The sequence below is a fragment of the Chrysochloris asiatica genome, unplaced genomic scaffold (assembly GCF_000296735.1).
Source record: "Chrysochloris asiatica unplaced genomic scaffold, ChrAsi1.0 scaffold00164, whole genome shotgun sequence".
Classification (NCBI taxonomy): domain Eukaryota; kingdom Metazoa; phylum Chordata; class Mammalia; order Afrosoricida; family Chrysochloridae; genus Chrysochloris; species Chrysochloris asiatica.
Genome location: NW_006408682.1, coordinates 4,973,759 through 4,986,540, shown reverse-complemented (window position 1 = coordinate 4,986,540; position 12,782 = coordinate 4,973,759). Strand labels below are relative to the sequence as shown.

Genomic DNA, 12,782 nt, shown 5'->3' with positions numbered 1-12,782 from the left:
TGGAAGTAGTTTGTCACTCTTTCTTCCTAGTCTGTTTTTGTTTGGAGGCTCATCTGAAACCTGTCCACCATGGGTGACCCTGCTGGTTATTTAAAATACCGGTGGCATAGCCCTCAGAATCACAGCAATTCAAACCACCACAGCACGACAGACAGACGAGTGGCGGTTGTGTATTCACTTTCAGCAAGCAAGGTTGTATTATCTGCATATTGCAGGTTGCTAATGAGTCTTCCTCCAATCCTGATGCCATGTTTTTCTTCATGTAACCCAGCTTCTCAGATTACCATGCTCTTAAATGGAGTCAATTTTTCCTTCACCTGAGCAAGTCTCCACATAGTTAGTTCCTGATTTTCTTTAGTTTCACAACTCAAGATAAGTAAAAATAAATCCTGATGGTTTAATAGTTAAGTGCTTGGCTGCTAAGCAAAAGGTCACCAGTTTGAGTCCACCAGTGGCTCTGTGTAAGAAAAAACCTGGCAACAGACTCCTGAAAAGACTGTTGCCAAGAGCCATTGAGCCGGTTCCGACTCACAGAGACCATGTGTAGGGCGTCCAAGGAACAAGTGATGGATTTGAACTGCCAACCTTGTGATTCAAACTGACCTTGTGGTCCAGTGCTTTATCCTAAAGCAGCCTAGGGAACCGAACCCTAAGGGCTACTATCAGTCAGAATCAAATCAATGGCATATGGCAACAACAACTAATGGAGAACACTGGCCATCAATGCCTTGAAAACAAGAACTAAGGTTTATTAACTTGACTCTAGATTCCTATTACCTAGCAAAAATGCCTGGTCTGCATAGATTTCAACTCTTGCTTTATATATGAATGACAGATATGAATACAATATCAAAAACCCATCTCAAAAAATAGATAACTCAATTATTAGGAAACTTTCACATGACTACATCTGTAGTAGATATTCAACATGCATTTACCTAATACCTGCCAAAGTTAAAAACAGGCTCAAAGTGTCAAAATCAAAGCAATTGATGAAAGGTATGCCATTCAAATACTTTCTATAACACGCTTAAATCTCCCCCAACAGTCCAATTACAAGTGCACATTGCTTGATAAAATTTAAAAAAATAAAATAAAAACCTATAATAAAATCAAAGCAATACAGATTTATACCAACCCAAACCCATAGCCACTATGTGGATTGCACCTCACAATGACCCTATATAATATATGGTGTTGAGACTGTAAATCTGTACGGGAGCAGAGAACCTCATCTTTCTCCTACAGAGCGGCTGGTGGAATTGAACTACTGGCATTATGGAAAGAAAGCAGGCCAATGGTTATCCCATGGGGACATCAGGCTTATTTTAAGTATATTCATTAGTAATCACATGTAAAAACTGTTTTCCAAACATCAAACACCAGAGTACTTGTAGTATTAATTAAAATTTGCTCGAAGTCAAATTTAAACAACTCATTTCTGAAACATGGGCTGATTCCAAACAGATATCCATTAAATTATGGGTTTATTGAGCTGCTGTGGGAGAGAAGAAAATCCAGTTATCTGTGCACCCGCTGCACAACATCTTGAATAATACCTATCACATGCTCCACCTGTTTAAAAACACTGAAGCAAATCTAACATAAGAGTTCTTTAAACTGCATACATGAATGAATCAATTATTGTTTCCACACAATTTGTTTGTACACATAAACAAACCTTAATCACCATCATATAAAAAACTGTTCCACTAAGTCACCTTATCATGGCAGTTCTACTCTAGTCTCCCTGCATGTCTTTTGTCTTATTACCTGGGCCACATTCATGTTGGCTTCCTGTTCAAATGATAGAATTCAAATCTAGCAAGTGACCAGCTTCAGTGGTGTGTACCCATACAGGATTCTTTCTTCTAGGACATCATCTATATTCCATTGGAAAATGTATCAAACTGTCTACACCTCTCTTTAGTACACTTTTTCTATAATTCCAAGTCATCAGATTTACTAACTGTTATATTCAACTTTCTTTCCTGGTTTTCCTTATATAGACATTCCAACAGACAGTGGGATCAAAAGTAATTTTTGAGCATCTACAGGCAAATTGACAAAATGATTTAAATTATGCTTGGGTGTTAATCAAAAGTTTGGCGATTCGAACCCACCCTCTATGGGAGAAAATACCTGGAGATCTAATATCATAAAGATTACAGTCTAGTGAATCCCATGAGACAGTTCTGGATTGTTTCCAAACAGATGTGCCTAAAAGATGATGATCTTTAAACTTATAAGCTACTTGGTATATATGGACCTTCTTACTCTTAACAACTGTCCAATTATAAGATTACTGTGACTAAATAGTGTTTGTAGCAAAACATCTACTTTGAATAGCTGCCAGAACACTTCTAAAGTGATCTTTCAAGTAAATGTTCTAAAGAAAACCTGAGTATGGTTTCCTTGTTGTTGTTGTTAAGTGCCACTGAGTCAGTTCCAACTCATAGCAACCCTGTACAGGGTTTTGAAAGAGTAGTTGGTGTGCTTAAACTGCCGACCTTTTGGTTCAAACCGATCTTGCAGTTCAGCACATTAATCCACAGCGCCACTAGGGTTCCAAATAGTGTATCAAAATATCTAAGACTTGTCCTTCCCTGGAGATAAAAAATTTGCTGTACAGTCTCTTCTTTAACTGCTCTTTAGATAAAGTTCAAGGAATAGAAGTAATGATTTTAGCTGTGCTGGCTGTAATAAACGATGCTAGGATTTTTAATTTTTTTAGGTAATATGAAGTACCTTGATTATTCTATGTGTTCTAACATCAAGGAAAACATACATGAAAAGAAAATTACACATAATGTAACTTTAATCCAGATCCTTGTTTGCTTTTGGAAGTAACTGAAAGCCTACAAATCTAAAGTAAAAGAAGCCCCATCTAATAAAAAGCAAAGATACGCTTATTTCTCTTACAAAAGACATTTGCCCAGGTTCTGGACTTAATCATTTTTTTATAAAAGCAGATAATGAATTCAATTCACAGTAGCAGGGATAGATAACCAAAGTTGGCATTGCTGTAAATTAAGATGAAATGTGTAGGAAAGAAAGAGCTTTCACTTACTTGAACGAAGAACTGAAGGTGTGACCTCAATTTCACTTGTTGCTTGATAAGGCTGAAAGGCTGAAACATTGTTGGTGCCAAGCTCACTGCCAAAAATCTCTGGACTCTGGGTCCCAGTGGAGCTGGCACTGGTGCCGTCACCTCCATGATGGGGATCTTGCTCATCAAACACAGCTACCAACTACAAGTGAAAAGCAAAGATACCTTAGTAAATTAAAGCACTGAAAACTGCTACCAAACTTACACTGCAACTGATATGCATCTACAGGGGAAAACATTAATATTTATGTACTCAGAAATATTTAGTTTTAGAAACCAAAACTTCACAAAGTAGTTTCTATTTCTACTTTGTATGTTTCAGAAAACAAAACTTCAAAGTGTTTTCTATTTCTAAGTTGTATGTTTCATACCTAATATGCTACGGGTAAAAATAATAAAGTGATTTTTTATCATGTAGTGCAAAGGCAGGGAATGGACTTAAGTCTTAAAAAAAAAAAAAGATATGCATAGTAAGTGACATGAGAGGGAATTCCATATAAGAGGGATGGAATACATATATACATAGATACACACACATACATAGATGCCCATGCATAAGAAATACAGAAAGGATAAAAAAGAAATGAGTGATTTGTTATCTAGAGGGAATACGTGGAATACACTTGAAATAAATGGCAAATGGAAATGAAATAACAGGGATGGATATTGTTGTTAAGTGCCATCAAGTTGGTTCCAACTCATAATGATCCTGTATAGTGTTTGCACGGAGCCATTGGAGGGTTTGACCTTACGGTTAACAGTCCAGTGATTATCCTACAGCGCTGCACCAAGAGCCCATAGAGTAATATTCTCTGCGCATGTTTTGTATACCTCTGACTTTCAGACCATATTAATGATGCAAATGCACACAAACATACAAAGTTGCATTTTGACTGATCAATTTATGGGCAAAGACAAAAAAGAAAAACTGCATTGCAATCTATTTAGTACATTTGTTTGTCATCGATGAGTGTAAAACTGATGTTCTCCCATGTAAACTATCACTCAAGAGTGAACTAATAAAAATGTCTTAATAATGACAGCTGTGATACTTAAGGTTTTGTTGCGTCAACTTGACTGGGCCAGGATTCCCACTGGTTTACTAACTGAGATGTGATTATCCCCACAGTGAGATCTAATACTGTGTAGTTTACTCTGATGATTGGCTGTGACCAGGCATAGTTAGTTCTACGATGACTGGCTCTGAGTGGCCAATCAATTGAAAGGATGTTTCCTCTGCGATGTGACCTGCTTCCAATATAACATACACTCAGGAAAAGATTGCTTGCCTTCTGTTGAGTTTGGATCTTGCATCTGGCTTGTCCTCCAAGGTCCGCTTCTTTGGACTTGAGCCAGTGGCTTGCTTTATTATCTGCCTGCCTGCTGGACCTGCCTGCCAATCTTGGTTCATCTGACTCAGACTTGGGACTCTTGCATCTCTACAATTGTGAGCCATTTTCTTTATATAAATTTATCTGTCCTGCGTTTTATATATGTGTTTGTTGTTATGTGCCGTGGAGTGGGTTCTGACTCATAGCAACAATGCACAGGGTTTCCGAGGCTGTAAATCTTTATGGGAGCAGAAAGCCTCATCTTTCTCCCATGAAACAGCTGGTAGTTTCGAACTGCTGATCTTGCGGCTCGCAGCGCAATTCGTAACTACTACGCTACCAGAGCTCCTTTATATATATATACATATACATATACATATACATATACATATACATATACATGTATATGTATATGTATTACTGTTTTTGCTTCTCTAGAGAACCCAGCCTAAGGCAATAGACAAAGTTCTTACTGTAAGAAACAGAAGTGATAAATAAGGAAAAGCCAGAATAAACTCTATGATGTTAGAATTGGAATCATAGACATCCGTATAAACTTATGGTTTTCCTATGTAGATAGGTTAGGAAGGAAGCAGAAAGGGAAGGAAAGAGGAAAGAAGGGGGTTGGGTGTACAAGGAGAGAGACTAATGTATGTGTAGGTATAGAGCATAAACAAGGGAATTTTGAACAATTTGTGAACAATTCTATTATTTTTTAGTTTACGTTTTCCAGAAACTTCCAGTTCCTAAACGCAATGATACCCCAGTAGCAACGATAACCTAGTGTCCAGACTGTGGTTTCTAATACTCTTTCCTTCTAAATAAACCAGAGCTCATTGCAAAAACAGTGGGTTGTAGGGCTGGTGGTAGGGAAAATACATGATAATCCTGGAACATCTTGTGATGCTAGTAAAGAAAATAGTACGAAAAATTTTCAAAGTGATGGGGGCACATCAAAAGGCAACAGAAATCAACTTGAAGGAACTTTATATGGTCCAAGCTAGACCAAGTTACAAACAAAATAAGTCATGTTAATATTGGAATATATCCCGAAATATAAACCACACATCCATGAGTCCAAAACAAAGTAGGTAAATCATTGAAGCAAAAATGGTGGGAAAGGATCATATTTCTTTACTGTATGCAGCCCTCCAGTAAAAAGACATTGGATTGATGGAAATGGAAAGCCACATTAGGCAAATGGCGCAGGGAAGATCAATCAGTGGATGCTAAATTCATAAGTAAAAATATGATTTTAAAAGAAGCCAGAATAATTACACATCTCAAAGTAGTTTTTCCTCTCTCTTATTTTTTTTCTCTCTCTTATGAATTGAAAATCATAAATTTTCAATTAATAGAGAGAGGAAAAAAGGTCTCTTTGTCTTGGAGAAACCTAGCAGGCAGCATCTTAACTGAGGTTGGCATAACCAGTGAAAGATTTATGGACACCATGTAACTTTGATACAATGCACTTTGAAGCTTGCAGCATTACTTCTGTGGCATTCTTGCCCAAAATGCAGATCTTCAGTCCAAACATGAGAAAACTGCAGACGTGCCCATACTGAAAAACATTCTATACCATAACTGGCTAATACCTTAATAGTGCTTAAAAGGTGATGAAGGTCAAAGAGAGACAGAAAACTCTTGAGATTGGAGGAAACTGGTGAGAAATGACAATGTGAAGAAGAAATGCAATGTGATATACTAACTGGATCCTAGACCAAGAAAAGGACATAAGTGAGTAAAGTGACAAAATTCCAACAAAGCCTAGAAATTAATTAATAGTACATCTGTATTAGATATACAGAAATTCTGTACTATTTATGTCACTTTTGTAAACTATTGTTGTTGTGAAGTGCTGTTGCATCAATTGTGACTCGCAGCAACCCTGTACAGGGTTTCCAAGGAATGGTTCGTGGGTTTGAGCCATCAACCTTTAGGTTAGCAGTCCTGTGCTTATCCTATAGTGCCACACCAGAAGTCCTATGTAAACTATGGTGGTGGTGGTGATTATGTGCCGTGGAGTCAGTTCCGACTCAAAGCGACCCTGTGCAGAGTTTCCGAGGCTATCTTTACAGGAGCAGAAAGCCTCATCTTTCTCCCGCAGAATAGCTGGTAGTTTCGAACTGCTGACCTTGAGGTTTATAGCCTGACGCATAACCACTACGCTACCAGAGCTCCTTATATAAACTATAGTATTTAAAAGAAAAACATTGAACCATTTATGAAATATATTATAAAAATAAAAAACTCACTGAATTTCTTATTATTACTAATATAGTGGCAGCATACTGTAAAAGTCTCAAATTGTACTAAAGTTCCAAGGAATAATGGCTGCCCCCTCGGTCATGTGGCCTACAATCACATGCCTAGTGGTTAAGCTTAGCCTTATGAGGAAAGAACAACCTTGGCTAAAGCAAAAACCACCTACTGCTTCTCATTCTAAACCAAGCTTTTTTAAGGCCAATACCCTTGTCACATAAAGGACAATAATATCAACTTACCAACTATTAGATGTATTTATAATTACAACTCTCACTTCATAGACAGTTTTCTCATTTTGGACAAACACGATTTCCATGACATTTATATATATCATCAATCAGTTCATAAGACAAAAAGAAGCCCATCCTAAGGTCCTGGAGGCATTTAGAGGAACAGGAAGCTCAGAACCCTGCTGTGGCCTCATACCTAATTAGCTGATTAAACAGTCTAGAGGGAGGTGAAGTTGTAAGAAGAAATCAAAGTAGGAAGAATAGTTGGAACACTCAATTTTATAATAAGCAACCTAAGTGGGGAAAGAAATCCTTAAGTAACAAAAAATTGAATGGTATTTGTGCATTCACTGAAGTTTTCATATTCAGTATAGCGTTCCCCTGATTATCTAACACTGACTTGACAAGGACCACCCCTTATTAATAGCTCGAATAGGGGTGGGCAAACATCTTCAGAAAAGGGCTAGAGAGTACGTCATTTTTAGCTTTACAGTCCCTACGGTCTCTATCACAACTACTCTACACTGCTCTTGTAGCATGAAAGTCCCCATATTGTTGTTAGGTTTTGTAGAGTTAAGTTTTCAACTCACAGAGACCCCATGTGACAGAGAAGAACTACCCCATGCAGTGTTCTACGTATAATCAGTAAACAAACAGTCACAGAGACAATACCATTCATTCTTCTTCTTTTTTTTTTTTTAAAGGCATGATTTTACGTAAATAAAACTCTGTGTACAATATCAATTAGCAGGTCAAATCACAGTGTGACGACTGCACTAGGCTGTCTATTCCTTAACTAAAAACCAAAAATCAAATCTACTGCCATCAAGTCAATTCTGACTCAAATCAACTTTATAATACAGTTTTGAAGACTGAAGATGTTTACGGGAGCAAATGGCCTCGTCACTGCCCCACAGGACTTGAGCCACCAACCTTCTCTTTAACAGTCCAACATCTACCCCACAATGCCACTAGGGCTCCTACCTAATCCTCTTGTTGTTGTGCCATTGAGTCAGTTCCCACCCAGAAAGACCCTGTATACGGTTTCTGAGGAGCAGATGGTGAGTTTAAACCACTGACCTTGCATTTCAAACACATCTTGTGGTTCAGGGTCCATTATCCCACAGTTCACACCCAGAGTGTAGTACCACCCAATTTTCAATTACTTTGGAAATAAAATTAAAAGTCAACATACCCTGGGAACCCTGACTAGGGAGCAATATCTATTTCAGGTGGCTCCTGGGTATGTTGGATCTCTACACTTGATTTTAAGATGATTAGGCTTCTCAAAAGGTACGTGGCTTAACATGCATTTTGAAGACGCTAAAGTTTTGACATTTTGGTGCTCAATTGGAAGCAAATGAAATTCTAATTTTGTTATTAACTTTTCACAATGATATGTTCTCTCAAGAATCAAGTCCTTTCTGCAAACTTCAAAGGGAGACTGAAAATTACACAGAATGAGTCTTTAAATGCCACACATGATGGAAAAGCTTATGTATATTAGTTTCAATAATTATCTTTTACATTTTTAGAAAACACAAGTATTATGAAATCTGGACTGTGTCATGAACAAATGCTGTTTGAATTTCAGTGGCAGAATCCCAGTTGGTGATTTACAATATGCCAATAACGTACAATTCTACAGCTTTCTTCAAAACCAAAATTTCAGCACCAGGTGCAGACATGAAGTAATTTTGTGTTAAATTGGGAACGATACATAATTTTAGAAAATCTACTTTACAAGAGTACATACAGTAACACAGCAAAGAGAATGAAACCTTCACAAAAACATCACATATTAAAATTTTCTACCATGCCCTTCAAAGAGTGAAGGAAATGTCTGCTTTTCAATTTTTGAAACGTGACTGAAATCCATGTTTTAACAGATGGAATCTTCACTGATACCCATGAAATAGATCACTTTTAAAGTTCATTTTTATTTTGAATGTTTATTATTAAATCTTTCTTCTGCTTCATTCATTCATCCATCATGTCTCCGTAAGAAAAGACAGGTTAAGATTTAGGATAACACCCATTATAACTTACACATAAAGAATGCTAAACTTTCTTACATATTTTCCATCTGTGTCAAGAGAAGTTGTGTTAATCCCTTGAAATACCCAAATTCTCCCTAAAGAAAATCTTTTATAAAGCATTCACACACAAATGCTTGTAAATCACTTGGATCCAGGGTGGCACCTTGAATAAATGAAATTATCAGCTGAAAGCCCAAATTTGTAAATAAACAGAGAATTTTAAATCAGAGAAACCCAAGACTTCCAATGGGTTCAATCTAGATAGACTCTGTGATCTTAAAATGTAGATTTTGCTATTCAACAGGGCATCAAACCAGAATGAACCAATCTGAAGCCCAACAGAGACGCCTAAAGCCATTTAAAGACCTCACTTCTTGGGTGTTGGTAAACCCATTGGTCTCTCTACAATTCCTAAACTTTACTTTTAATCATAAGCACCAGATGCTCACTGGAAACCCTATATAGTAGGGTCCTTATGAGTCAGAAATGACTTGACAGCACTTAATATGCAGAATACTGGCCACCAAAGGAATCCTTTCCCAAGTGCCTGGAATCTCTGGATGCATTGCCTTCCAAGGAAAAAGTGACTTTGCAAGTGTGATTTTGGTTAAGTACCTACATAGTAAAGATCAGCATGAATCCAATCCCCAAAGTGAGCTTGGGCCTGTGCCCACCTTCCCACTTCTCAATCCTCATTACAGCCTCCCATGCAGCACTTTCTCTCTGTCTAGCCCTAGCCACTCAGAGCTAGATTAAGGCTCACAAGTTGAAAAGACAACATCTATCAAAATGCCAAATATGCAGAAACGCAATTTTGATATTACCACCTTAAACTTTTTTGAACCTATATGAGGGTAAGAAAGGTAATCACAAACCATTCTATGTTGGTAATATCACTACTGGATCTTAATCAGAAGAGCTTAAAAGATCTCATCGCTTCTGCTTTCCTATGGTCAAATATTATTGTATGCATTTGAATTGATTTCAACTCATAGAGAACCTATTGTCGTTGCTGGTAAGTGCCTTGGAGTTGGTTCCTGTATAAGGTTTCCAAGGAGGGACTGGTAGGTTTGAAAGGCTGACCTTGTGATTAGCAGTCAAGTACTTATCCTATAGCATCATACCCCATAGGGCCTCCAAGGCTCTGATGTTTATAGGGGCAGGAGAACAGATGGCCAGATCTTTTCTCTCACAGAACGGCTGGTAGACATGAACCGCTCGACTTTTAGTGAGCAGCCTAGTTCTTAACCATTGCACGAGCAGGGCATCTTACAGGAAAACAGCTGGTGATAGAGTCAACAGGTTGTCTCAGCGATGTCTCAAACATCTCTCAGCTCAGACTACACACATCACAGCAGCCAAGTCACCAGCGCATCCATCCCTTGAGCACACTCGCTTTTGTCTACTGCTATATTCAGGTACAGGAGTCCTGGTGTGGTGCTGTAGGTTAATATGTTGGACTGCAAAGTTGATTTGAACTACAAGGTTGGCTGTTTAAGCTCACCAGACGCTCCTCGGAAATCCTATTCAGGGTTGCTATGGGTCGGAATCGACTCAACGGCATTTATCAACAAATTCATGTATAGACTGAACATAATCAGAAGAAACTGATTATTAGAGGTCTAATGAACATTCTTAGGTTATTTAACTCTATTATTTTACTTGTGTGCCAGCAAGTTGATTCTAACTCAAAATGTTTCCAAGGCTGAAATCTTTATAGGAGTAGCCAACCCAAACATTAATCTTTGGTTAGCAGCCAAGCATTTAACCATTGTGCCACCAGGGCTTCAACACTTAATATTAATACATCAATATTTGACTTTTACATAAAGACCTATAACTCTTTAGAGAGGAAGTACATTTCTGGCCCTGAAAAAGGGCCTAAGCATGTAGAAAAATATTTTCTTTAAAACCATGGCTATCTAGGTGCCTCAAAAAGACCTTCTCTGAATTGCAATCACTGAGATCAAACAAAGTGCATGATTTGTTGAATATAAAACAAATGAAAACCTTCACTTAATTCAGCATAAGAAGCAAAGAAAGAGAAGAAAAAGAGACCCTCTCTTCTCCTGAAAAACAAGAGTGACTCAGACCACCTTGACTCCCACAGAACACAGCAGTAAAAACAAACAAAAAGCCTGAAAATGTACTTGACTGACATTCTACTGGGTAACTCTGTCTTTGCCACATGTCTCAATATTCTTTTTGACACAGTATTGTTACGGTGAGGCTCTTGAACTTCACAATAATGACAGCATAACACATATTTTGAGCAATGGCAGGCAGTTTGAATAAGCAGATCTGTCTATACAAAATAAATGAAACAGAAAGCAACAACGTACATTAAAAATGAGGATACTATAGCAAATTGCAGTAAATCTTTAAATTTTAATAAAGAACAAATAGATATACAAGTATAAGGGTAAGTCAAAAAGTACTGCTGATAGGGTTACATTCCACATATGTTGTTAAGTGCCGTTGAGTCAATTCCGACCCATAGCAACCCTGTATGGGGTTTCCAAGGAGCAGCTGGTGAGCTTGGACCACCAACCTTGCAGTTCAAATGGCTTTGCAGTCTGGCGCATTGACCCATAGCGCCACACCAGGACTCCATTCCACACATACTCCTGTTTATTTCATACAAACTATGATTAAACATGCCTATAGACAAGTTCCCTCAGGAATACACTGTCTTGGTCTCCCTAGGGTGCCTTCAAAAACAAAAAACCAAGAGGTACAATCAAAACAATGGCTTCCAAGGGGACCTGCTTGACCAGTTACATTCAAGGCAGAGAGGTAGCTCAGAAAGTTACAGAGATTTGGGGGTTTCTAAAGAAGAACTCTTGACATACTCTCAAAGGGCACAGGATTATCATTAGGAAGAAGCTTTAATAAAACTGAAAAACTGCATTACTGAGAAAAAGACCAGGAAAGTTGTGCCAAAAAATTATATTTTTCCCTACCACTTGAATGCACCTGGCTCAGTCTTCCAGGTGAGCAAGGCCTTGAAACCTTACTGCAATTACCCTGCAGCCTTGATTTTGCTCTTTCAATCTTGTTTTTGTTCTTCCAGCACAAAGAACATTTAAAAGAAACATGGTTTGCTATGACCTTTAGTCTCTCTTCAGGCCTGGAACTAAATTCACCCCTATGATTCAACTTTTAATCAAACGTGAACAAGGGACTTCTGGTGTGGAGCTGTAGGATCAACACTGGACTGTGAACCACAAGGTCAACAGTCAAACCCACCAGTTTCTCCTCAGAAACCCTAACAGGGTCTCTACGAACCAATTCCATGGCAAGTAACAACAAAAAGATAATGTGAACAATAACATCAGGAAGTTGAATGCAAAACCAGTTTGCTTTGTAAGCTTTCACTCAAATTACAATAAAAAGTTTTTAAAAGGAAACCTGATGTGGTGTCCCTGAGGATGTCAGAAATACTGTTGTCACATGGTGTAGAGTGCAAGATTATTCAGGAAAAGATTAGACAGGAAGAAAAGACCACCTTCAAAGTGAAGTTATTCCATACATACGATCTTAAAATATATCTACCCACAAAATGAATTTTCTTTGTAACACATCAATCTGTGAATGTCTAGAATTAGGACCATACACATCAATACCTTTAATACATTCTGCCCTTTCAGTCAGACATGCACTAGAAAAAAGCAGTAAGTATTTGGCCTCTTGAATTCCCTTTTATCAATGCCTTAATATTTCTGTTTGTTTGTTTACAGTTGTCTCCCAGAAAATATATGGCCTTGGCTAAAGCAAAGCATATCAGACACTACTATGGTTATGTACA

At 37.9% G+C, this 12,782-nt stretch overlaps 1 protein-coding gene across 11 annotated transcripts in view; it reads right to left on the bottom strand.

The window, feature by feature from the left end:
• The window catches only part of PARD3 (par-3 family cell polarity regulator), an 888,439-nt gene that overhangs the window by 546,514 nt on the left and 329,143 nt on the right, over positions 1–12,782 (bottom strand). For all 11 annotated transcript variants that reach the window (XM_006871245.1, XM_006871243.1, XM_006871244.1 and 8 more), the window contains exon 3: positions 3,071–3,251. In XM_006871245.1, coding sequence (XP_006871307.1) covers positions 3,071–3,251 — 181 coding nt within the window. The remainder of the gene's footprint in view (positions 1–3,070; positions 3,252–12,782) is intronic.